The sequence below is a fragment of the Chrysochloris asiatica genome, unplaced genomic scaffold (genome assembly GCF_000296735.1).
Source record: "Chrysochloris asiatica unplaced genomic scaffold, ChrAsi1.0 scaffold00026, whole genome shotgun sequence".
Classification (NCBI taxonomy): Eukaryota; Metazoa; Chordata; class Mammalia; order Afrosoricida; family Chrysochloridae; genus Chrysochloris; species Chrysochloris asiatica.
The window spans coordinates 20,423,121-20,450,039 of record NW_006408544.1 but is presented as its reverse complement, the minus strand read 5'-3'; the positions used below and the strand labels follow the sequence as shown (position 1 = coordinate 20,450,039).

The 26,919-nt window shown below is 48.4% G+C and overlaps 1 protein-coding gene across 1 annotated transcript in view; it reads right to left on the bottom strand.

The window, feature by feature from the left end:
• ACOT11 (acyl-CoA thioesterase 11) overlaps nucleotides 1-24,735 on the bottom strand; it is a 33,013-nt gene extending 8,278 nt beyond the window's left edge. Inside the window, exons 1-10 of the mRNA XM_006839807.1 lie at nucleotides 24,700-24,735; nucleotides 18,316-18,526; nucleotides 17,093-17,162; nucleotides 11,673-11,733; nucleotides 10,255-10,353; nucleotides 9,709-9,844; nucleotides 6,388-6,544; nucleotides 4,578-4,697; nucleotides 2,647-2,791; nucleotides 1,503-1,558 (exon numbers count right to left, since the gene is read on the bottom strand). Coding sequence (XP_006839870.1) covers nucleotides 1,503-1,558; nucleotides 2,647-2,791; nucleotides 4,578-4,697; nucleotides 6,388-6,544; nucleotides 9,709-9,844; nucleotides 10,255-10,353; nucleotides 11,673-11,733; nucleotides 17,093-17,162; nucleotides 18,316-18,526; nucleotides 24,700-24,735 — 1,091 coding nt within the window. The remainder of the gene's footprint in view (nucleotides 1-1,502; nucleotides 1,559-2,646; nucleotides 2,792-4,577; nucleotides 4,698-6,387; nucleotides 6,545-9,708; nucleotides 9,845-10,254; nucleotides 10,354-11,672; nucleotides 11,734-17,092; nucleotides 17,163-18,315; nucleotides 18,527-24,699) is intronic.
• Between the last annotated feature and the right edge of the window lie 2,184 nt (nucleotides 24,736-26,919).

Here is a 26,919-nt window from a genome sequence, read left to right as displayed (position 1 = left end):
GGCACTTAACAACAACAACAACCACACTCCAAAATGTGTAAAGTGATTCACGGCAGAGGCAGATACAGCTGGATTTGCATCTTCAGCAAGCTGTACCTTCTTCTGGGGTCTTTCTTCATCTGCCAAATGGGCATCCAAGTCCACAGACTTAAACACAGGATTTATATTCAGTCAGACTTGCTATTGTTGTTAGATGCCATCGAGTCGGTTCCTACTCACAGTGACCTTATGCACGATAGAACGAAACACTGCCCGGTCCTGTGCCAACCTGACAATCATTGTTACTCTTGAGTCCATTGCTGCTGCCACTGTGCCAATCAATCCATCTCGTTGGGGAACTCCCTCTTTTTCGCTGACCCTCCACTGTACCAAGCATGATTTTCATCTCCAGGGTCTGGTCCCTCCTGATACTATGTCTGAAGTATGAGAACCAATAGATCTGTTTTGGAAGAAGTACAGCCAGAGTGCTCCTTGCCAGGTTTGAATTCTGTCTCTGTAGATCATTTCTATCTGTGTGGCCCTGGGCCAGTGTCCTGGATTGAATTGTGCCCCAGCACCACCATCACCACCCCATATATGTGTCAGCTTGGCTAGGCCATGATTCATCATGGTTTGACAGTTATGTGATGATCTCCCATGATATGATCTGATGATTAAAAACCAATAAGAAGATTAAGGGTGGGGGTTTTTTGTTCTTCTGTGTCATGAGTCGGTTCTCTACCATAGTGACGCCATATGGGGTTTCCAAGACAGTAAATCTTTTTGGGAGCAGAAAGTTTCATTTTTCTCTTATCCTTAATCCCATCATGACTCTGATTAGATGTCAGGGAGATTCCTAGGAGTGTGACTAGCAACACTTTTTATCTTACAAGAGATAAAAGGAGAGAGAAGTGAGCAGCAGGGAAGAGGGACCTACAACCACTAAGTAAGAAGAATCGGGAGTGTAGTTTGTCCTTTGGAGCTGGGTCCCTGCACTGTGAAGCTAGGGGCAGGGAAAGACTGATGCCAAAACACATGGAGATCTCCAAGGAATGCTGGGCCTACAGATGCTGAAAGGAGACAAAAACTGTTTCTCCAGTGCCAGCATTCTGAATTTGGACTTCTAGCCTCCTAAATTAGGAGAGAATCAACTTCTGGTTGTTACAGCCATCCACTTGTGTTTTTCTGTTAAATCAGCACTACAGAACTAAGACAAGGAGCTCTGGTAGCGTAGTGGTTACGAATTGGGCTGTGAACCACAAGGCCAGCAGTTTGAAACTACCAGCTGTTCCGCGGGAGAAAGATGAGGCTTTCTGCTCCCATAAAGATTTACAGCCTCGGAAACCCTATACAGGGTCGCTATGAGTCGGAACCAACTCCACGGCACATAACAACAACAGAAGTAAGACAGCCAGTAGGACTGATGTGAAATAAACAAGAGGCTGTCTGTACAGGGCTTAGCATGGTGCTTAGAACCTGATGATATGCAAGGTCCCCCTCCTGCCACCCAGCCCCCAACTCACCTGTCCAGGCGGATCTTCTTCCTGGCACTGGCCTCCCGGTACCGCCGCTCACCATCCTAAGGAGGGTAACAGGGACTAGCCAAGTGTCGGCAGGACAACCTTGGAGGGTTCAGATATCACTCTGGAGGCCTGAGGCACACCAACCTGACCAGGTACATGCCCAGGGACCGAGCTCTAGCCACTTCCCCTCATTGGCCCAAACTGTCCTCCTCTGTAAAGTGGAGCTCCTTAGAGAGCGTGGACAGTAGAGTAAAAACCCACCTGGAGAGAAAGTTCGCTAAGAGCCGGGACTCTTCTGAAGAATCATCATCAACTCTGAGGCTGGTGCCAATACCAGTCCCATTTTACAGAGGAGGAAACTGAGGCACAGAAAGGTAAAGTGGCTTGCCCAAGGTTTCAGCAGTAGTCAGGGGTGGAGCCAGCATCAGAACCCAACTGGCTTGACCTGGAGCCCACTCTTTTAACCATAACGTGTCTCTAGTCCCACCATTGGTGAGTGTTAAATGACAGAAGGTCTGTGAAAGCTCCCTGTATACTGTAACTGTCCCCACCCATCAGCAAGGCTCCCCACCCTTCCACCCACCACCCAGTCTTGACTACGTAACTTCACATGGGTTGTGAAGTGGGTTCTTCACCACCCATGCTTAGCATGTGAAGTAGGAGGTGTCAACGTCTCCAAGGTCAAAGCCAACTGGGTTTCAGATGGAACCCCAGGGCCTGGAACACAAGAGACACATGGGAGGATTTTTAACAGACAGTCTCTGAGCCCAGGCCCTGACTCTGATACTCTCTTATCACCCCTTACTCAATGCTTCCAGGACTGGCCAATATCACATACCACTGCCCTGTGGCCACAGGCCCATGGTACACAGATGGGAACTGAAGCTCACAGAGTCCTGACTCCAAAACTAGTGCTGTCCCAGCCCCTACGGTTTGTGAGCTCCTACTGACACCCACGACGAGCATTGTTCCAGGGTCTTCCAGGCAGAACGAGGTGCCCGCCTTGTGCCAGAGGCATCACAGGACACCCAGAGGGACAGGGTGGCCCACACTCCCCTCGGCCTGTCTGGAAGACTGATAGACTCACCCCTGGGGAGAGAAGGAGGAGAGTCAGAGGGTAGGCCAGGGCTCTGCTCCCACTTACCCCAGGCTGGGGCCGAATAAGGGGCAGCGTCTGGGGCTGGTCATCTGCATCAAGGACAACGAAGGTCATGAAGGCACTGTTGATGTGCTGCCGGTGGGTCTCGGCACCCTGGCGGTAGGCCTCCACGCACACACCCACCTCCATGCTGTTGGGGAGAGAAGGCAAGGCTTCCATGCTTGACAGACCTCCACATGTGCACCCACACACCTATCCACCCTTACCCCTGGATGCTCCTATAGATGTTCACAGAGCACCAACTGTGTGCTGGGCCCTGGAGTGGACACTCCATCACCACTGGTTGTCATCAAGTCAACTCCAACTCATGGGGACCCCATGTGTGCTAGAGTACAACTGTGCTCCATAGGTTTTTCAATGGATGATTTGGGAAGTAGATCACCAGGCCTTTCTTCCAATGTACCTCCAGCTAGACTAAAACTACCAACTTTCCACTATCAGCTGTGCACGTTAACCATTCGTGCTCCCCAGGGACTCTGAAGTAAAAACAGGAGGCACTAAAAGGAATAAAGCTGTCTGGTCCATGCCCTCTTGGACTGACAGCTAGGAGATGGGCACAAAGATATAAATATGTAATTATAAACTGCAAAGGGTTCTGAAAAGAAATAAGCAGAGAGGCAGGGATGGAGAGTCTAATTAGAGAAAAGGTTCATTACCCAATCTTCACAGCACTGTACCAGCCAGGCTCCTGACAGCTCGGTTGCTGCTGTTACGCTATCTGACTGTCTTTATGAATAACAGCAGCATCACATTCTTCTCACTTAAGAAGTGCTACAATCCCAGAAGGCAGACATTCTACAAATGTCTTGAGGAAATCAAGACCAGAATGGGACAGAGACTTTGCCCAAGGTCACATAACCAGTCAGGACTGAAAGCTAGACTCCACACCAGGTCTCAGGGCTCCTAGTTCAGGGTTTCCCCCTGTCCAGTAGCAGAGTGTATGCTGGTAGGACAGCAAGGAATGCTAATGATGATACAAGCCAGCAGCAGTGGCTGGCCTTAACTGAGTATTTTCTCTGGCGTTCTGCTAGTAACACCTTGTTGAATCCTCACAACTATGAGGCAGTTGTGGTGAGCGCCATTTCATAGACAAAAGAACTTAAGATTATAATCATTGTAATGAAACAAGGTGTATGATTTGGTGAATGTAAAACTGATGATCTGCCCTGTAAACTTTCACTCAATCCACAACAAAAACTTAAAGAAAAAAAAAGAAGACGACGAACTTAAGAGGGTTTACAACTTACACAAAGCCAAGAAGAGATGGGGCCAAATTTTGGGCCCAGGTAGACTGACTCTAGAGCTCTTAGTTTTAACGACTATGCTGGTGTGTTGTTGTTGTTGTTGTTGTTAAGTGTTGTCAAGTCAGTTCTGACTCATAGTGACCCTGTGTACAGGGTTTCCGAGGAGCAGCTGGTGGATTTGAACCACCAACCTTACGGTTAGCAGTCCAGTGCTTACCAGCTTACAGCACCACACTAAGACTATGTTTGTTGTTGTTGTTAAGTGCCGTTGAGTCGGTTCTGACCCATAGCAACCCTGTACAGGGTTTCCGAGGCTATGCTAGGATCTTTAAAATCACCAAAAAGACTTTTATTTAAAGTAAACTTTCATGGGTGTAGGGATCAGAATTCATTCCAAAGGTCGAGGTGGAGGAGACTATTGTCTGAAGACAACACTGGCAGGAGGTGGTCCTGGGATCTGAACCCTGGCAGAGACAGAGATGGCACAGGGACTGAGGGAGTACAGAGGAGGGGTCCTGCCCAGCCTAACCTTGGTGATGGTGGAGACACTTGGCAGTTTTGACCTTACTCCCATCCGCAGAGTGACAGGCTCCTAGAGGGTAGGGGTTTTTTCTAGGATTGGGACAAGCCCTCTGCCCTGGGGGACCCAGCCCACCTGTCCCATCTCCTCACCTGTGCTTGAAAGCATTGTTCACAATAGCCTTGAGCACCAGGCGGTCCCCAACCTGGGACGGGCCCCGGAAGTGGAACATCTCGATGGCCTTCAGTGTAGGGTGGGCACGACAGAGACGGCTAAAGAAGGACCGGCAGAGGCCAGGAGAAATCCCCCAGTGATTCAGCCACTGGTTTGGGCCAGTTTCCTCCCCCAACTCCCACCCTCAGCCCTGGCCCAGGACCCCAAGGATTGTACTCTGCACACCAGTCCCACCAACCCCAGTGACAGCTCTGCCCAGAGGAAATGAACAAAAGCCGCATTTCAAGTTAGAACACTGCTGTGACTGGCTGAGCTGGAGGGGGCAGAGGAAAGCCTGGGGTAAGTCTTACGGTATAACCCCTGCCCCATTTTCCTTCCAGTCTTTACTCCTTAGCACCCGCTGTTCTCACTGCATGGAAGCCCTCCCCATACACAAAGCTACTTGGCATTCAAGGCCCAGCTCAAATGCCCTTCCTCCAGGAAGTCCTCCCTGACCACCCAGCCTCTCACCCTGGTTGAGATCCTCTGGCACTTAGAGCTGGACTGCCTGTGATGCATTGCTATGCACTGTCTCCCACAGGTTAGACACAGAGGAGGGGCCATTTGAGCTAGGTTCTAAAGGATGACAGATACCAAGTCATGGAGGCATGAGAGTGTCCAACAGTGAATGGCAGTTACCATAACTAAATTTTTTGTAAATGATATTTAAGGTAGAACAAGCACTGGGTAGGCACAAACGTTTATAGAAGACAGGAAGCATTTTCACTCTAGAAAGGAGGGAATTTCTCAGAAAAGGATTACTGGAAGAGGTGGGTAGGATTTTAATAGGCCAAGATGAGTCGGAGATGTCATGGCAGGATGTTAGACCAGAAGCAAAGGGAGAAATGGTCAAGAGCTTGATTTGATACAACCTAAGATACACGGACTTCATTCTTCTTGGATCAACTATCAACACTCACAGAAGCAGCAGTCAAGAGATCAGATGACGTATTGCATTAGACAAATCTGCTGCACAAGAATTTTTAAAGTGTTGAAGAGCAAAGATGTCAGCTTAAGGATTAAGGTGCATTTGAAGCCATGGTATTTTCAATAGCCTCATATGGATGTGAAAGCTGGACAGTGAATAAGGGAGATCGTAGAAGAATTGATGCCTTTGAATTATGGTGTTGGAGGAGAATACTAAAAGTGCCATGGGCTTCCAAAAGAACCAATAGATTTATTTTGGAAGAAATGCAGCCCGAGTGCTCCTTGGAGGCCAGGATGGCTAAGCTTCGTCTCTCACGCTTTGGACATATTGTCAGGAGGAACAGTTGCTGGAGAAGGATATCATGCTGGGTAAGATGGAGGGTCAGAGAAAAAGAGGAAGACCCTCAACGAGATGGATCGGCCAGGTGGCAGCATTGATGGATTCAAGTGTGGCAACAGTAGTGAGGTTGGCCCAGGATCTGACATTGTTTCGTTCTGCTGTGCATAGGGTCACTATAAGTCAGTTCCAACTCGATGGCACCTAAGAACAAGATACAAGGAAGAGAGCAGGCAGAACCAGGCCAGGGGAGGCCCTGGTGCCAGGCTGTGGAGAAAAGGTCCCACAGAGCCTCATTTCTCTTTGGCATTTTGCTAGTAACACCTCTGGTTCTCTTGTCTGAAAGCCCTGGTTACCACAACAGACCAGCCAAGATATTGAAGCATCGGATGCAAGCTTCAAGCTGGGGTTTCTCCCAGAAAGGAAACTGGCAAAGGGAAGGAGGAGAAAAAGGGACGGGTGGGGGCAGGGGACCCTCCACTCACCTGGCTGCAATGGTGGCCACGTTCTCCATCCAGGCCATGATCTGGCCCCCAAAGGTGTTACCCTGGTGATTGGCGTGGGGTGGCAGGACCAGCTCTACGCTCTCCACGCGGGTCTTCTCGGCCGGCACCATGCGACTGCAGTCTCTACTTTCCAGATCTGACCAGGGGAAGGGGCAAGGGGAGGGATGCAGGTGCCTCCACCCCCAATTCAGTTTCCTTTATTTGCTCAGCACTGAGTGTGCACATGCAGTCCTGCTGTGGTGCTGTAGGATAAGCACTGGATCCAAATGTCTGCTTGAGCCACAAGGCCAGTGATTCAGACTCCTTGGAAACCCTGCTATGAGTTGGAACTGACTCCACAACGCTTAACAACTACAACAACAAGTGTGCACACACATGGAGTTGCCATGAGTCAGAGGCCAACTCAATGGCAGTTAACAACTCCAAGTGTGCATAAGGCTCGGGCAGGTCCTGATGGGGACGGGGGAAATGGGAAGAGAGACGAGTCTGTCACAGGCCAGCAGATGGAACATCACTTTGGGGACAAGACACAGCTGGGTCTGCAGCTCAGCTCCACCCCATACTGACTGTGTGACCTCAGTCAAAACTAATCGTCTCCCTGACCCTCAATTTCCTCATCTGTAAAAGGTGACTGTCAAACCCAACCCCATAGGACTGTCTGAAGGTGAAACACGATGACAGTTATAAAGGGCATTAGCATGCTCTCCCCCTACCTCTGCCCTGACACTCCACTGTTCCTGAGGACAATGGCATTAGAATAGCCTCAGTAAGAGAGGCCAGGAAGTGGACAGGGCTTTGAGGGTCAGGGAAGCAGATGCCAACAAGCCAACCCTGCCATCCACCTCCCAGGGAGTTTCGTCTCCAGGAAGAGCCCAACACAGAGTGACATTTCACTTGGTTTTCAGGCCACTCAGAGATGCCACAGGCGGGAAGGTAGAGGGTACACTGAGCCAAGGCCTGGGGACAATGAAGCCTTTGGTTTAGTTGGACTTGAGGGCAATGAATGAGATAGCACAGAAGAGACTGAGTGGTCCACAGGGGAGCTGGGCACCAGGCTGAGGCAGCAGGGAGATGTAGATGGGTTGTGAGGAGAGGGTGACTAGGATGCTGCAGTGAAATGGGAGGAGGACCAAGGAGGTCTCAACAAAGGTGGGGAGAACTGGGCAGCCCAGCTAGAACCTCCAATCAAAACACACACGTGAATTCAAAAGCAAGATGCTTTTGCTGGGGTCAGCGTTTTCCATCTGCTCTCTCCCTACTCTGGGAAAGGGAGCTACTTTAATGTGTCCTAAAATCACCTCTGTCTAGAAGCAGCTAGTGTGCTAACATTCTGGAGACTGGTAAACAAGTCCAAGGTCACTCCTCTGGGCCTTTGCCCACTGTGCCACTCTCAGGAATGCCCTTCCTTGCCTGTCAAAGTCCTATCCACTAGAGATGGAGCAGCTGGGGACTCTAGACCCAGAGAGGAAGAAGGGCTGTGTGCTGATGACCAGGGGGCAGGCTTGCAGGGTATACCCTTTGGTTGGTTGATGATGCATGGAGGGGATTGTAACCATGGCAATGAAACGATATATGATAGGATGAATGTAAAGCTAATGTTCTCCCATGTAAACTATCACATAACTCACAAGAAAACCTATTTAAAAAAAAAAAAAAAAAAGTCTTATCCACTCCAAAGTGGATCTTGGTGTACTGATTGGGAACAATATCCAAGGTACAGTTTTAAAGGGAAAAAAGCAAGAGACAGAACAATATGGACTATATGTTCCTGTTTGGGTAGAAAGAGGAGACTATGCTATTTTTAAAACCACCACTATAAGACCAAAAGATCAACAATTACTCAAAAGCACAGATGAGAAGAGAGGACAGGGAAACTAGAATACTGGAAAGGGAGTAAAGGGAACACAAAGAGAATGTTGACACATTGTGATAAATGTAACTGATACCACCTAATAATCTGTGTGGAAATTGTCAACTTGGATCCTAATATGCTGTATACTTTCACCAAAAACAAAAAGTAAAAAATGTATTAAGGTGTTGTTAAGTGCTGTCGATTCGGTTCTGATTCACAGTGACCCTATATAGGGTTTCCAAGGAGAGACTGGTGAGCTTGAACTGCTGACCTTTCGGTTCAAACTGACATCGCAATCCAGCACATTAACCCAAAGTGCCATGTCTTTAAAAATGGAGGAGTGGTGGAGACCAGTGACACAATGGTTAAGCAGCCGAATGGCACACAGCCTGTTAACCAAAAAGTGGACGAATAATGACCTTACATAGGGCTTCCGAGGCTATAGATCTTTATGGGAGCAGAAAGCTTCATCTTTCTCTTAAGGAGCTATGGGTGGGTTTGAACTGCTGATCTCAAGGTTATCCAACAATGCCACAAGGGCTTGTCAATAAAATATTATACTAAAAAAGGGGGGGGGGCTAAGGAGTCCTGGTGACACAATGATTGAGCAGCCAACTGCTAATCAAAACACTGACAGTTCAAACCCACCAACAGCTACGAGGAAGAAAAGGTCCAGCAACTTGTTCCTGTAAAAGCTACAGCCTAGGAAACCCTGTGAAACAGTCCTATTCTGTCAATAAGATCACCGTAAGTTGGAGTCAACTCAGTGACAAAAAGCAGCAACACCATGATACATTTGTTGTTGTTGGTAAGTGCCATGGAGTCGGTTCCGACTCATAGCAATCCTGTATAAGGTTACCAAGGAGCAGCTGGTGAGTTTGAGCCACCGACCTTTTGGCCAGCTGCATCTCCTACAGTGCCACATCAGGACATAATACATACATAGTCTCAAACATGCAGAGGATGCTTCCAGAAAATACCCAAAACAAGTACCAGTAGTTGTCTTTAGGGAGGACGCCTGGGTTCTGGGGAAGGAGGGAGTCTTGATTTTTAGTTTATACTTTTAAGATACATGTGTTTACAAGGGGGCTTCAAAAAGTTCGTGGAAAATGGAATTTAAATAAAATGGAATTTTCCCATGAAATTTTTGAAGCCCCTTCATATGCATTTTTTTTTTTTTTTAAATTCTACTGATCTTTAAGGCCTGGCTCAATATTATCTTCCCAAATATCTTGGCTTCTAGAAACCCAAATGTGCTTTGTCCATCACAAAGGTCTCTCTATATGTGCTAACCCCCCTTTTCCTAAAAGGGGCCTTGAAGTCACAAAGACCAGACACGCTTGAGACCACCAGTGGGATGGACATCCCAAGTAGACCTCCTCTCTCCCTCTGCCCAGTAAGGCCTAAAGCACTCGCTGCCCTCCCACACACGTCTAGCAGCTGCTCACCATCCTGAATGGAGCAGTTGGCCAGGAGGTCCTTGATGGTATCCGCGTAGACCAGCCGCATGCGCCGGCGCTCAGCGGCCACACTGTGCTCAGTCTTCTCCTCCTCTGTCAGAGGTGTAGTCTGCTTCAGCTTCACCTGCCGCCAATAGATGGGGTGATAGGGGCTCAGGAAAAGTGTCACCAAAAAGCACAGCCCCCATCACAACCCACATCCCGGACCCTCTCCACCTCGTCTCATGCCTGGGGCTGGCACACAGTCACCCTGAGACTGCCATTTGAGTGCAAGTCTCCCCCTCTATCCCACCTTATGCCTGATACATCCTATTTGTCCTTCAAATGTCCTCCAGCCAACTGGGCAAAGATGCAGAGGATGAAGAATTCTCAGATGGGATTTTCAGTGACAGGTTGGAAAGCAAACAGGGAATGCTGTTAGGAGCTGTGGATTCCCAGCTGCACCCCTTCTTGAGCCCTTCCCCTCCCTGGTCCAGCCCCTCTCTCTCAATGCAAGACCACCAGGCAACGCCAAAGTTGCCAAGATGCACTCACCTTGGAAAGCTCCCGGTGGGCCACAAAGGTGGCCAAGGCCTTGCACACGCTCCATTGTTTCTCGGAGCACAGGTCCTCAGAAGTCACCTGGATGCCCACCTGAAGAGAAAGTGATGTGAGAGGAGTGAGGAGGAAGGAAATGCTCACCAATTGAAGTCCTAAAGCTTATTGGGTCAGGAAGTCCTGTCCCAGGCCAGGTCACCACTATTTCTGCTGAATCTAAGGGACCCAGGGTAGGTTCTGGCTCTACCCACCAACTCACTAGGAAACCTTGGGCAAGTCATTTTCCTTCACTGGGCCGCAGTTTTCTCATCTGTAAACTGGGAGTGATCTTGCTTACCATATAAGGCTATTGAGAGAGTTAAGATGAGAATGTGTCCATGAAAGAGCTTTTAAAATAGGTAAGTCATTTGCCATCAAGCCGATTCTAACTCGTGGCAGTTCCATGTATTTCAGAGAAGAACTGCGCACCAAAGGGGTTTCAATGCTTGTGCTCTTTCAGATGTGGATAGCCAGGCCTTTCTTCCAAGGCACCTCTGAGTAGATTCAAACAGTCAACCTTACAGTTAGTAGCTGAGTGCTAAACCATTTGCTTTTATGCAGGGACCTCAAAACAGGTAATCCACTACAGTCTAGTAGATGCATAGCTCCCCTGTATAGGGTTTCTGAGGCTGTAAATCTTTCCCCTTAGGAGCAGCTGGTGGGTTTGAACTGCAAACCTTGTGGTTAGCCATCTAGTGCTTATCCTATAGAACCAGCAGGGCTTCTTTCAAACCAGGTAAAGCATTGGCTAACTTTAAAGGGTAGACCCATCGCTGCCCCAAGGGCACTTAGATATTTATGGGGTTCCCAGGGCACAGTCAGGATGCTGCTATCCTCAGGAACCACTGGCCCCTCAGTCCATCAGAGACCTTCCTCCCTTGCTCACAGAATCTTGTGCATTCTCACATAGGCCTCCCACTAAACCTGCAACAACCCTGCAGTGTAAGAATAAAGTTCCCATTTTACAGCTGAGCAAACAGAGGCTGTAGGAAGTCAGCTAACAGGCCAGAGACAAAGTCCAGCGCTCTCCTTGCTCTGGTCCTGCTGCCTCCAGCATCCGGCACAGTAGTTGTTCCGATAACCCTGGGACCACATTGTTGCTGCAGCGAAGGCTGGGGTCTAAGGCAAGAGTCAGGAGACTGGGAGTCAGGTCCCACATTGGATTCTATGTGGTTTGGTAACCTGAAGCAAGCACTTTCCCTTCTCTGGGCCTCAGTTTTCCCTTCTGTGCTATGGGGTCTTAAACATGCAGAGCCTTAGGGTCCTCCCAGTCATTTCAGAATTCAGCAGCTTCAACCTGAACTGTGTGTGTATGTGCTTTGGGGCTGGAGAAAAGGTGTAAAATACACACACACAAGCAGTGCCACCCCACACACCTCCATGCTGGAGTTGAAGGCCCGGTTCACCTTGGCCTTGATATTCACCACGTGTCCAACACTGGGGAGAGAAAAAGAGGAGGTGAGCCTTCTAGATGACACAGAGGGAAGGATGAGGGCTTCAGATGTGCATGGGGCATCTGCGAGGGGCACTGGCAGAAGAGCTTCGTGACCTACAGAACAGATTCACATCTGTGATGCCAGGTCCTCAAAGCAAGCCAGCAGGATTGTGTCAGCACCTCATTCTACAGGTGGGGAAGGTGAGACCGAGAGGGTGGCATGACTCCGCTCACTGTCTTCTATCTTCTATTCCCCTTTGTCAGTTAAGGCTCAAGCTTCAGGCACAGTGGTCACTGTGCTGTTAGCTCAATGGTCACCTTCTCCAAGAAGCCCTCCCTGCCCAGGCCAGATCCCAACCAGGTGCTCTAGTAAGCCCGTGAGACTCACCTTCACAACATTTCTCCCAGCAGACTGATCTGTTTCCTCAACAACCGTTAAGTGTCTCTGAGACTAGGTTATGTCTGTTTTACTCACCATTGACTCTGCACAGGGTAGGTCCTCAGTAAATAGTATCTAACTGAATTAGTGAACTGCACATTTTTTGAATGCCTAACAGTTAACAACAACAACAAGCAAGTATAAGGGACTATAAGAAAAGATGAGGGGAGACAGGGTGGCTTAAGCAACAGAGAGGTTAAGCCATTTACCCAAAATTGCTCAGCAAAAAAGTAGCAGTGCCTGGATTCTAGACCAGGTCTGTTGGTTGCATCAGCCCTGGTCTTTCTAGCTGCAGTCTGCCTCTCTGGAATGGTTCCCCAATCCTGAGGAACAATCAGAATCTCCAGAGGAGCCAGCTAGCCTGCCCTGGTGTCTAACAAAGAAATAGAGGGGACCCAGCAAGTGGATGGTGGGGAGATGGCTGGAGGCTGAGGAACTGGCCTTCATGTGACCTTGAGCAATTCCTTTCTCCTCTCTGTGTCCTGGCTCATAAATATGGAGAACACAGTGCTGAATGCTTCCTCAAATAACAAAATGTTCTCTGCAAAGAAAGAGAGCCAGAAGTCCAAGGGAACAGAGCAGCCTATGGAGTCTATTAGCCTGAAGGTACAGTTCACCTTGGCCTTGATAAGAAAGCCATATTGGCAGCTCTGCCTTCCTCCTGCCTGGGAAAGGTCCCTTCCTAGAGGCCTGTTGGTCACGGGTTCCAGTCAAGCTTTATCTTGACTGTAATACTAGCAAGCTGTGTGATCTTGAGTGAGTCACTTTGCTCTGAGACTGTTTCCTTGTCTGTTAAGTAGAGTGAATGCATGACTACTGTCTTCAGTAGATTCTAGGATCCAGTGAGAGAACTTGTGCTGAGCCCAGAACCAGGCCAGCCTGCAGCAGGAGAGCTCATTAAATAACACAAGCTCACATTTGCCAAGGGTTTACTAATTTCTGCTAATTTTCTTAGCAGTACCAATGGTTCAGGAGCCCTGGCAGTATAATGGATTAGGAGCTGGGCTGCTAACTATAAGGCCAGCAGTTGAATCTACCAGTTGCTCCACAGGAGAAGGATGAGGCTTTCTGCTTCCATAAAGATTTACAGCTTCAGAAGCCCTATCCAGGGTCACTATGAGTTGGAACTGACTTGTCAGCACACAACCACGACCACCAGTGGTTATGTATGGCACAGTTATTTTTGGATACTTGAAGGAATGAAGTCTACAACTTGCTTTTAAATAGTTTAGGGTGAAAAAGTATATATATTTATCGCTATGGGTTGGTACTGATTCGATGGAACCTAACAACAAACACAACATCTACCAATGACTACCCATATGTAGTGTTGTTAGGTGTCATCAAGTCGATTTCAACTAAGAGTGACCCCACGTGACAGAATAGAGCTGTTCCCACAGAGTTTCCTGCAGAGTTGCTGGGTGAGTTCAAACCACCAGCTTTTCAGTTAGCAACTAAGCACTGAACCACAGATAAAGTAAATTGAGCAGAATGTCTATTATTGAATCTCAGTGGCAAGGGCTATTGTTCTATTCAATGTTTCTATATGTTTGAAAGTTTTCATGATAAAAAGTTAGAAAAACAACAAACTTCCATGGTTCCCAAATAAAAATAAAAGCCTATTTTCTGAGGCCCTAGAAAAAGAAGGAATTTAAGACTCTTCCTCCTTGATAGTTCTCCTATTTGGACTTCAGAGTTTTGCTTCCTTCCTTCCATCCCATCATCCATCCCACTGGTTCCTTCTCCAAGGTCACTGCCCAGTATCCTTAACCCTCCCACTGCCCAAGCTCTGAGTCCCCAGCTCCCAGGTGCCCTTCCAGGTGCTCTCCACACTGAGGAGAGGCAGTTTCACAAACACAAATCTGACCCCTGTTCAAGCCTTTCCCCAAGATCAATTCCCCAGGGATACAGGAGCATGTTAAATGATACCACAGTAACGCCAATAGCAAAGTCCAGACCATGGAGAACTCTAAGGGGCAAATAACCAAGTTTCCTCAACAAATAAATGTCAGAAGAAAGACGAGACAGAGAGAGAGAGAGCTAGGTTGGGGGACAAGAGAGCAAGAGAGCCTATATAATTTTTTAAAGACTTAATACATTTTTTAAAGACTTAACCTTATTTGGATCCTGACTTGAAAAGGAAAGATCGATAAATAGACAGATGTAAAATTAAACAAAAAGAATTCATGAACAAAAGAGAATGAAGGAAACCAAAGGCTCAAAGAAGAAACTAGTCCACACAAACCACGCCGCTTCTAACCTGAGACCAGAAGAACTAGATGGTGCCCAGCTACACTACCAACTACACTATACTACCAGGGACGCAATAGAAGGTCCAAGATAAAATGGGGGAAAGTTTAGAACAAAATTGAAATTCCTACAAGGCCAGGACAGACCTACTGGGATAATAGATGAACCCCTGAAACTACTGCCCTAAGATGTCCTTTGAAATTGGCACTGAAGCCACTCCTGGCCAAATAATAGAGTATTATTTAGCCAAATAATAGAGTAGCTTGTAAGATACACAATATCATCATTTTAAAATGCCCTCCCTTAAACAATCAACTATATGAGATCAATCTGTCAACATTTACCTAAGAGTAAAGATGAGAAGGCAAGGAAGGAAGGGAAACAAGATTAATACAAACAGAACAAACAGAATATTGACACACTGTGAAAATTATAAACAATGTCATGAAAAAATCTGTATAAAAATTGTTAAATAGGAACCTAATTTACTGTGCAAATTTTCACCTAAAACTGATGTTGTTGTTGTAAGTGCTGTCAAGTTAGTTCTGACTCCTAGCAACCCTGTACTCGGTTTCCAAGGAGTGGCTGGTGAGTTTAAACTGCTGATGCCATGGTTCAAACTGACTTTGACATTCAGTGCTTATCCTACAGCACCACACCAAGACTGATATTAGTAAGGAATTACTCTTTTTCTTAAGATGCAGTAATTGTATTAAAGTTATATTTAAAAAGAAAAAAAAAAAAAATAGAGTCATTACCTCTCAGATACGCTTTGAAATATTTTAAATGGCGAAAGCAAACAGAAGAAACTTTTCCTTCATTTCCTTGGGAGCAGGCAGGTCCTTGCCCACTTTCCCAGAATCCTTTATTGTCTTCTGTGTCTGCAGTTGCTCTCCCCAGACTCACCTTCACCCTACTGGATCCTGTGGCAGGTCCATCCATCATTATCCACACAGCCCTGCCCCTGTCTCTACCCTGAGCAACTCCAAGTCCCAGAACCTTTGCTGGCAGCAGGGACCCAGAGCTGGCCAGAAACGACTCTGCTGGTCATCAGTCTGTGGCTACTTACAGTGCTGACAGTATTGAAATGAGCTCAAACACCTCCTCCAGGAAGCCTCCCTTGACTACCCTCTGTACCTCTGTACCTATCCCTAGACATGTAGGTGAAATAGGGCTCAGGGCCAGCTATCTGCCTGGTATTATGTCCTGAATCCTCTAACTATTTACTTGTGTGACTGAAGCTAGTTACTTCACTTCTCTGTGCCTCAGTTTCCTCATCTGAGTAAACTACCACATTCAAAAAACCATCAGTGGAACTTCCGAGACTACGGCCCTTAGTCACCCTTCAGGCCCGGAACTAGACTCACCCTGTGGTTCAGTTTTCAGCCAGCCAGGTCTCTACGGTGAACAGTAACACTAGGGAGGTATACACTTCTTAGAATCATCAACTGTTTGAGCAGCATTTGCCCAAGGACAGAGTTCAGAAAGCAGGAAAGATTAGGAAAAAGGGAAGAATGCAAATAAATGGGCCTGGTCCAGAGGAGGTACTCAACTAATACTAAAGAGTAGTTTTAATACAAGTAATTAAATAAGAAATGAGTGAATGAATGAATGAATGAGTGCAGGGGCTGGCCAAACTTTTTCCTGAACTGTGATACACTGGGTTAAGTATTGAATTGTTAACTGCCAAGTTGGTGATTCAAACCCACCAGCTGCTCTGTGAGAAAAAACATGAAGCTGTGAGGAAAAGATCTCCAGTCTCGGACACCCTAAGGAGCAGTTTGACTCTGTCCTATAGGGTTGCTGTGAGTCTGAACGGACCCGATGGCAGTGAGTACGGTTTTGGCGGCACACTGGATACCCAAGTCTGTCTGGAGTAAGGGTTTGGCATACCCCTTGGGTTCCAGAAGCAGGACAGAGATTGGTGGGCGACACAATAGGGAGACAAAGCTCAACAGGGTGAAATAAATAGCTTTCTAACCAGTCCCATCCACTGCTGTCAAGTCAATCTGGACTCATAGTAACTGTCTATGACGGAGCACAACTGTTTCTTAGGGTTCCCAAGACTGTAAATCTTTACAGGAGCAGACTTTGTCCTGTGTAGCAGCTGATAGTTTTGAACCAGCAACCCTATAGTTAGCAGTCCAGTGCTTAACATACTATGTCACCAGGGATCCTGCTTCTGACCAATAGAACAATTTTTTAGAAAGGGTTTACCTTGTAAGGTAGTGAGCCCCTCATCCTTAGAAATATGTAAGCAAAGGTTCAATGGCTCAAGCTTCTAGCTCAGGTTTTGCCTGGGATCCTCCTCCCACAGAGAATGAGCTAGCAAGTCATTCGCTTAAGTCTAATCCCTTCCAATTTACAGATAAGAACACTAAGGCCCAGAGGGAGAGGCTGACTTCCTCAAAATCACACAGCATATCATGTCACTATCTCAGCATGTTCGAATCTGAAGACCTTTCCTTGACCTCACCCTGGCCCAGGGAACCTATCCCATAGGACCCTGCAGCAGGACAGCTCTCGGATCACTGCTGTCCCAGCCCCTGCACTTGGATCATTACTGCCCTTTGGTCAGTCCACTCAGGTTCCTGCAGCACACAGGCTGACCAAGTGGGAAGATGGAAGAGCCGACACTAAGGTCATTGTGGGGAGACCATGAGGTCACTTACCTAATGGTGTGCTCGAAATAGATGTCGTCCATCGAGGCTGTGACGCAGGGGCAGCCAGCATGCCTCTCCGCTGGCACCGGGGGAAGAAAGCCATATGTTAGTGGCCTACCTGGAAGCTGTAGTCCCACCTTGAGATGCTTCTCCAACCACATGAGCTCAAATAATGCTCCTCACTCACCTCAGTTACATGCCCTGACCCCATCTTACATATCTGGGTTTCATTTGTCTCTGGGTTTCACTAGACTACAAGTCACATGAGAGCAAAGTCTTTGGACTGTTGCTTATCTTGGTCAATGTGGTACCCTACTCCTTGGAATAGCGCCTGCACATGTTGAGTCATGTGCCGTTGAATCGGTTCTGCAACGTATGTATAACAGAACTAAACACGGCCTGGTCCTGCACCATTCTTCACACTCTTGTTACACTTGAGCCCATTATTGGAACAGCGGTGACAACCCATCTCATCTCCTTGAGGGTCTTCCATTAGTTAGCCCTCTACCAAGCATGATAGTTAGTTGTCCCCTACTTCCCACATGGGCACGGGCCCATACCTCTGCCCAGTCAACTACACTCACTGTGGTCTCCTGGCTGAGTCCTTTCCCCCCCCCACAGGATCCATTTGGTGCCTCAGTCCCACTGAGGACCCTCCCCTGCCCTCAGGCCAGGTCAAAGCCTCTAGTCTGTTCTTACAGGGTAGGGGGTGGGGGGGCAGTCGGGTCACTTGTCCAATCCCCACTGCACTGTGACCTCCCTGTGGACTGGAGAACGCTGGTACAACAAAAGGAACGAGTGAGTTCCATCCAGCTCAGCACAGAGAGCACAATCCGGAGAACACTTTCAAGCCAATCTTTAAGAAGCCACATTCAAGGCTGTGCTGTGTTGGAGCAGGCGCCTAAAAGCGGTGGGAAGTAGGGGAATGAGTGGTGGGCCTGAGCTGAGGCTTGAGAAATTGGGGCAGACATTTCAGGCAAGTGGATCAGCATGAACAAACTTGGGAACAACAGAGACCACTTAGAAAACCTTGGGGAAAGCCTTGGGGGCCCTGGGCTGCATGGGTTAAATTCTCAGGATTAAAATTACAGCCTAGGAAGCCCCACGGGCCTGGTCTACTCTGCCCTGTGAGTGGCTAAGAGTCGTAAGAGTCAACTGGACAACAAGCACAGCCAGCACTGTGGTCTGGGGGCCGGAGGGTGGGAAGCCTGTGGGGCCGGCAGTGGCCTCACCAGACAGGCAGGCTGCAGTATCAATCCACTTGAGCAGTTGCCCGATACTCAGCTCGCTGCGATGGTTGGTGTGGCAGGGCAGTACCAGCTGGCTCATCTGCACCTCGGTGGGGTTCCGGTACCCCTCACCGTCTGCCATGGTGCTGTTGAGGTCCTCTGCACGAGACGCTGATTTCCTGGATGAGCGGCTCGAGAATACAGAGGCAAGGCCCTGGGAAGAAGGCAGGGGCAGAGGTCAGCTAGCTGTATGTGTCATGGGTTTGACCAGTCATGACACTTCAAGGACAGGGGAAGGAAGAGGAGAGAGCACCCAGGGCCACCCTCCCACCAGATCCCAGGGGCCTCTTCTACCCACCACTTCCTTTGGGCCGACAACTCCTTTTCCCCCCACAGGATCCACTAGATGCCTCAGTAACACAAGCATGGACCCATAAGAGATGACTAGTGCAGAGAATCCTGTCCTCCCTGCTTCATCTTGTGGGCCAGCTTTTACAAGCTCTGCCTCAAATTCGTCTTCATTCTTAAAAAGATTCCGCTTCTCCATGCAGAGGGAAGTGAAGTCACCCTTGTTAGTTGCTGTCGAGCTGATTCTGATTCATGACAACTTCACGAGTTTCAAAGCACAACTGCACTCCATGAAGTTGTCTGTAACCTTAAGGTAGCAGATCACCAGGCCTTTCTTAGGCAGCACCACTGGGTGGGTTTGAATTGCCAAACTGTTGACTAATTTGTTGTTGTTGTTGTTGTTGCTAAATGCCATTGACTCAGTTCCAATCCATAGCAACCCTGATGGTGAGCTTGAACCGCCGACCTTGCAGTTCAAATGACTTGCAGTCCAGCGCAAGTCAGTGTAAATCATTAGTGCCACCGGAAGGAGACAGCCTAGGGAGCCCATAGCAACTAAGTCAGAGGAGTAGTTGCCAACAAAGTGTTTCAAGAAAACAGCTCCTATTTCATCCCCTAATGGCCTCTTTCTTGGGGCACCTCCATTCCTCAGACTGCTTCAGGGGCAAAGCCTCCTTGGTGCTAATCTGACTTTAACACTTGGCTCTATTGACTCAGAGGACTCTGGGCAGACGCTGCCCAGACATCCAGTCTGGGCCAGGGCCACACAGCTGCCAGCTTGAGAACCACCACAAAATCCTCCACTCAAGACTCAAGGTACAGCTCTGCTCCCAAGCAGAAGAGGTGCAGAAGGCCTGTGTGTCCCTTGGGCCTGGGGAGGCAGAGAAGGAGCCATGCTACCATCACCTTTGTAGCCTGATTTCCCGAGTCAGACTGTGACGAAGAGTTGGGTACATGTGCATGTGTGCCAAAACAGCAGGAGGGACAGACACAGGACTTTCTCAGCTCATGGTCCACGATAACTGTGTGAGGATAACAGCTGTGTGAATGTAGCACTTCTTAAGAATCCTGGTGTGCATATAGTACTTCTGCTTAGGAGTCCTCGTGTGGCGCTGTAGGATAAGCATTTGACCTAAAGTTCAACTTGGACTGTAAGGTTGATGGTTCAAACTCACCAACCTCTCCTCGGAAACTCTATACAGGGTGGCTATGTGTCAGAACCAATTTGACAGCACATCATGAGAGCAACAAGAACCAAATACTCTTGGCAAGAACTTGAGATGTGCTAAATTCATTATCCACATCATAAACCAATGAGTTGGTTTCATTATTCTGTTCATTTTACAGATGGGAAAACTAAGGTCCAAGTAAGTGGCAAAGCCTAGCTGTGAATCCAGAGGTCTGGCTATAACCCCAGTGCCTCCCCACCACCCCGCACAGCTTGGCAGGGCCTCTGAAAGCTGAGATAAGGAGTCCAGGGCCTAGGCCTGGATTCAGAAGCAAAGAACACTATGGTGGAAACCAGATGGGGACACTGTCAGAGCTGCAGGACAGGGTCTGTATTCTTGAGCAGTTCCCTACACAAGATCCATTGGCTAAGTCAATACAGTCATTGCACTCCAAGAGAACTTATTCAAGGTCACTGACCACTACATGGTAGAACTAGGATTTGAACCAGAACTGCTTGTGAGCGTGCATCCCCAACAGCCCTGGATATGAGGCACAGTGCTGGGCACTGAGGGGAAACAGGTGCTCTTAACCTAGACAGGACCTTCCGAATGTCTGGATGCCCAACTGGCAGGTTCCTACAGGTTCACAAACTGCTGCAGTCCAACAGCAGGTCCCGTCACCATGGTAACCGCTGCCAAGGCATTTCCAGCCTGGTTGTGCACTGGGGGCCTACGTGGATGTGGATGCGGGTGGCTGGCTGTCTGGGTATGGGAGCAGGTAGAGGGAGGGGACAGGCAGACTCCTTAGCCAGGAGTTCTGGATTGAAAATTCCAGAAAGCAGCTCTGAGAGCTAGGGAAATAGGGTGGGGGCAACATGCAGAGGGCAAGTGGGCAGAAAAAAATAGAGCAGTGTGGGATTTCTAGACCTATATGTGTATAGTCTTTAGGCAGTTGTGGATGTGCAAACAGGGAAGCCCCCACTCATGCTGCCCCCTGCTTTACCAGACTGTTCACATCTGTCAGCTTGGTGGATCCTCATGAGGAAGGTAGAGGTCAAGCACTTTTACCCCACTGTACAGATGAGAAAATCGAGAGTGGAAAAGCCTTCTGGCCAGCAGTAGTAAAGACACCTGAGTTCCAATCCTCTGCTTCTCACTTGGTCAGTGCCCACCCCTATAAGCTGTGCTGTACTCTCAACTAGGAGTCCCTTCTCAGTAGACTATGCCTGGAGGCAAGGTCCTGTCTCCTTCACTCGTTCATTCATTCATTCATTGACCATGCCCTGGACCAAGCACCAAGAATACAAATAAACCCAATGAGAGAGTTGCTGAGCCCACTCACACTGTCAGACAGAAGATGCTGTGCTCCCACCCCTAAGTAAGCTGAGAGGCAACCCCCACTGTCTCTGTTCCTCCACTTCCCTCAAAGAAAGGTGTTTGGAGCCCCAGGAGGAGAGCAAGTAGAGTGAACCGAGCAGCACCCGGTGACCCATGCATGCCTTATCAGGCTCCAAGGTGGCCTGTCCACGTCAGTCCAGGCCAGGTCAGGCCTCTTCTCCTCCCTAGGTAGGCAGCCAGCCAGCCTGAGAGGCAGGGGCATGTGCAGCCCAGGCAGTTTGACCAATGGGATCCCAGATCCCAGCCACTCCTCCCAGACTCAGTCACGGGGTTGAACAGAGCCTTGGACAAAGTGAGGGTCTGAGGCAGCCAGGCCAGCGGAGCCAAGACAGCTGACAGGGAGGACAGGGCCACTGCAAGGATGGGGAGGGCATCTAGGAGTCAGAAAGGACTTACTCAGCAGCCATGCCAGGGATGGGCCCCAGGCCATGGCAAATCTGGCCAGGTTTGATCATTCTAAACTAGGCCCCAGCTGGCCACACCATGGACCCTGTGTCCCTGTTCCCAGACCATAGTCGTATCACAGACCTGCCATGTCAGAACAGGAGAGATCATCTTGTCCAATCCCTGGACAGCTGGGAAATTGAGGGAAAGGGCTGAGCCAGGCTCACATAATAGGGGAGGCTCCCAGACCGGGGCTCCTTCCCAGTCAGCCTCTGTCTTCATTCTCTAGCATTGCTATCGCAGAAATACCACAAGGGGATGGCATGACAAATAGAAATACATGCAACCACAGTTTGTTGTTGTTCAGTGCCATCGAGTCAGTTCCAATCCATAGCGACCCTATATAATGTTTCTGAGGAGCAGCTGGTGAGCTTGAACCACAGATCTTGCGGTTCAAACCGACTTTGCAGTCCAGCGCATTAACCCACAGCGCCATAGGACTCACACACAGTTTAAGAAGCTAGAAGTCCAAGGTCAGAGTGCCAGCTCTGGGGAAAGGTCTTTGTGTCCTTTCAACATCTATAGGCCCAACATTCGTTGGAGATTTCCATTTGTCTTGGCATCAGTCTTCCTGGGGGTCTAGTAGTGGCTTCACAGTGTGGGGACCCCAGGTCCAAAGGACTCACTCCACTTCTGGCTCTTCTTTCTGGGTGGAAGTTCCTCTGACCTCTGCTTGCCTGTTAAATCTTTTATATCTCAAAAGAAATTGACTCGATATACAACCTATTCCTATTCTGGTAGTGTAGTTGTTACTAATCGGGCTGCGAACCTTAAGGTCAGCAGTTTGAAACTACCAGCTGTTCCGCGGGAGAAAGATGAGGCTTTCTGCTCCCGTAAAGATTTACAGCCTCGGAAACCCTGTTCAGGGTCGCTATGGGTCAGAACCGACTCCACGGCACTTAACAACAACCTATTCCTATAGATTACATCCATTTATAATTAGAAGGATAGGATAATGACATCAGATCAGAGCTGATCACATCAGATCACATCATGGGATCACATCAGATCACACATCATATTAGATCTCATCATGAGGGGTTGTTGTTGTTACGTGCCGACTCACAGCAGCTGGTGAGTTTGAACTGTTGACCTTGCAATTCAAACCAACCTTATGATCCAGTGATTATCCTACAGCACCACAGCAGGACTCTTGGGGGATTGTTCTTGCTGTTGTTAGGTGCCATCGATAACATCAACAATCCCCCAGGACTCCTGGATTACTACCTCTTAACTGCCAAACCACGGAGAATCCTGGCTGAGTCAAGTTGATATGAAACCTAACTATTGCAGCCTCTGAGGTGATTTGATGACAGGGCCATACAACAGCAGTGACGGTGTTTCCCTCCCACTCCAAAGCATCCATCTCCCAATGATTCAACCTTCTTAAACTCGCTCAATTCCCTGCACTGCCCATGGGCTCCCATCTCTGCCGCCTGCCAGCCTCTACACAGCACCAGAGAGATCTTTCACAAAAGCAAATCCATCAACTTAACAACCACAACATGCTGTGTCTTGCCTTAAATGGAGACTGTGTCTAGTCCCTAGTAACTCCTCCTCCCCACAGGACTTAGCTCTCTCCCTTACGCCCTCACAACTGCTGCTGCTGTTGTTAGGTGCTGTAGAGTTGGTTCTGATGCATAGCAGCGGCCCTCTGCACAACAGAACGAAACACTGCCTGGTACTGTACCCTCCTCATAACTGAGGTTATGCTTGAGACCGTTGATGCTGCCACTGTGCCAATCTAGCTCATTGGGAGTATTCCTCTTTTTCACTGACCCCTTACTTTACCAAGCATGGTATCCTTCTCCAAGGACTGGTCCTTCATCATAATATGTCTGAAGTCTGGCCATCCTGGCTTCTAAGGAGCATTCTTCTAGCTGTACTTCTTCCAACACGGATTGGGTTGTTCTTCTGGTAGTCTGTGGTCCTTTCATTTTTCTTCACCAACACCATCTAACTCAGATGCATGCATTATTCTACAGTTTTCTTTACTCATTGTCCAACTTTCACATGCATATGAGGTTATTGAAAATACCATGGATGGGATCAGGTGTACCAGTTTATTCTCAAACTGACACCTTTGCTCTTGGTACACTTTAAAGAGGTCTTGTGCAGCAGATCTGCCTAGTACAATATGTTGTTTGATTTCTTGAGTGCTGATTTCCTGAGTGTTGATGTTTGATCCAAGCAAAATGAAGTCTTTGACAACTTCAATCTTTTCTCCATCTATCAGTATGTTATTTATTGATCCAGTTGTGAAGATTTTTGTTTTCTTTATATTGAGGTGCAACCCATACTGAAGGACCTCACAGGTGTTTGCAAAAAGCAAGACTGCCCAAGCCTCCCCTCCTCAAGACTCCTCAATGGCTCCCCACTATTCCCAGGGACAAGTCCCAGCCTTTAGCCTGGACACTACCCTGAGCAGCCAGCTCTCCAGGTCCAGAGCACATCCTCAGAACACCCACTCACACCTCTGAGCCTCTACAAGCACACCTTACTTCTGCCTGGAATTCCTTTTCGTGTCTGCCAGGTGAGTCTTTCTTCCCTCTCAGTCTCCTCCCACTGCTGCTTCCTCAGGAAGAGTTAGGCCTCCCTGGACCCCCACAGCACTGCAAATGTGTCACAGCAGTGACCAAGCTGTGTGGGACCTGTCTGTGTTCACAGCTGCCTCCCCCATCAGATGGGTGCCCCTGGAGTAGGACAGCGACCCAAGGCCTGCACAAAGAAATGCCGGTGCCAAAGAAATGCCTGTGGAAGAGGAAAGAAAGGAAATGGCTAATGGCAGGAGAGGCCTTGGAGCTGAGGCTTGAATGATGAGGAAGGTCTGCAGTGCAGTGGCCATAGGACTAGCAGAAAGGAGAGGGATGAATGGTGGTGGCTCAGGTGACAGAACAGCAGAGCAGAGAGAAGCAGGTGGGAGAGTGCGGGGCATACCTGTGTGGATAGAGACCAGGGTCTCAGCAAGACAGCAAGGATAAGGGCCAATTATGGGGAGTCAGATGCCAGGCCAAGGCGTCCTCAGAACCCACAAAATGTGGAGACCAGCCAGAGAAGAGATCATAGTGCCTGCAGGCACCAATCGGCACTGCAGCCCAGGTGCAGAGGAGACCCACCTGCCCTGGTGGGAGAGGAACAGGCTTGGGTGGCCTCTCAAGTTACCCACATAAGGCTGTGTATACACGTTCAACCTGGCTTGGGTTCAATCTGGTTCTACAACTATCTTACTTGGCCTCCGGCAAGCTGCTCAACCTCTACAGGCCTTAGTTTCTTTATTTGTAAAACTGGGATTAAAACACCTACTGCTAAAGATCATTGTGGAGTACTGGTGTGACAACGTCTCAGAAAAGGATAAATACTGGACTGCGAACCACAAGGTTCTGCTCCCATATTTACAGAAACCCTGTGGAATAGGGTATTCTGTCCTATGTTGTTGCTGTTAAGTACCGTGGAGTCGGTTCTGACTCATAGTGACCCTACACAGGGTTTCTGAGGCTGCAAATCTTTACGGGAGCAGAAAGCCTCATCTTTCTCCCGCGGAACAGCTGGTAGTTTTGAACTGCCAACCTTGAGGTTAGCAGCCCGATTCATAACCACTACACTACCAGAGCTCCTTATTCTGTCCTATAGGATCACTGTAAGTCAGAATCCACTCAACAGCAGTGGATTTAAGGGTCATTGTGAGGATAAAATAAAACAGATTAAAGATTGCAAGCTCTTAGCCCAGGGCTTTGTGTATGGCTAACATTTAACGTTTACTGTTAGCAGCATAAAGCCAAGTTTGGGTTTTCTGCACAAATAGAGTGGGGAAAGACCCAAATACAGTTCATGCTGGCCTATGTACATAGTGCTTCCTCACTCAAGAACTCACAGGATGTCGCAACCACCCTGAGGGGAAGCAAGACTGTTATACTGTTTGAAATGTTCTACAAGAGGTTAGGTAGTTACTGGACTCCAAAAACCTGATGAGGGTTGAGCAGCCATGTACCAGACTGCACAACCCATGTTTCCCCCACTCTCCCTCCCTCACCTCTCCTGAGAGGAGAAGAAGAAGGGGGACTGGAAAGTAGGCCCCAGAAGCGGGGAGGGAGGAGCCGTCTTTGGCCCACCCTTATAGCCAACTGGCCAGTCCTATGAAAGACCTCATTGTCTGAGCCAGGCCACGTGGAGCCCAGCCCCTTCTCCAGCCTCTCAGAGAAAGGAAAACAACTGGGGGGAGGGGGGGGTCTCTCTACCAGCAAGGCAGGAGCATTTGTCAACATTCCTAAACTTCCCTACCTTCTTCCCAAACAAGGCTCTGAGGCAGCCTACACACACACACACACACACACACACACACATCATGCACATGCACCAGAAGCCAAAATGCAAACAGAGATGAGGAACCAAATAAGGAGGAGAGGATTACGTGGTTCTCGATGGCTATATCTTAGAGTCTCAGAAAGATGCAACCACTGTACATGGCCTGAGATTTCAGCAGACAAGGCAAAAAAACGGTAGCAGCAGCTACCAAACACTTAAGAAAAAAGGGAGAGTCCTTGTTCCTAAAGCCTGTCTGAGGGCCGTGAGTAAGACTCTCTGTTCTACAGATTCCTGATTCTCAAATAACATTAAACCACATCTTCATTCTAGGAAATAAATAATGGGCCTGAGTGGCACTGAAAATTAATGCACTAGACTGCAAAGTCGGTTTGAACAAAAAGTCGGTGGTTCAAACTCAACCAGCCACTCCTCAGACACCCTATACAGGGTCACTATGAGTAGGAACTGACTCGATGGCACTCAACAACAACAACAACAACAGAACTTTATCATTAAAGTCGACTCTAGTCTGAGGAGGCAGCTCTTCCCTGGTGGTATTTGGAGTGTCTTCCAATCTAAAGGGCTCAACTTCTGGCATTATATCAGACCATGTTCCTTCCACTACTATTTAAATACTTTTCACTATCCATTTTTTAGAAGTAGGAAGTAGATTGTCAGGGCCTTTTTCCTAGTCTGTCTTAGTCTGGAAACTTCACTGAAACCTGTCCACTGCAGATGACCCTGCTGGTATTAGAAATACCAGTAGTATAACTTCCAGCCACAAAGCGCTATCCAAGGCACCACAGTATAAAAGACAGATGAGAGATGGAACAGAGAATATCATTACTGATGGATCTTGGTTGAAAGCAGAGACAGCAGAAAAATGTGTAGCTGTGTTTCATTGGCTATACAAAAGCATTCCACTGTGTGGCTCATAACAAATTAT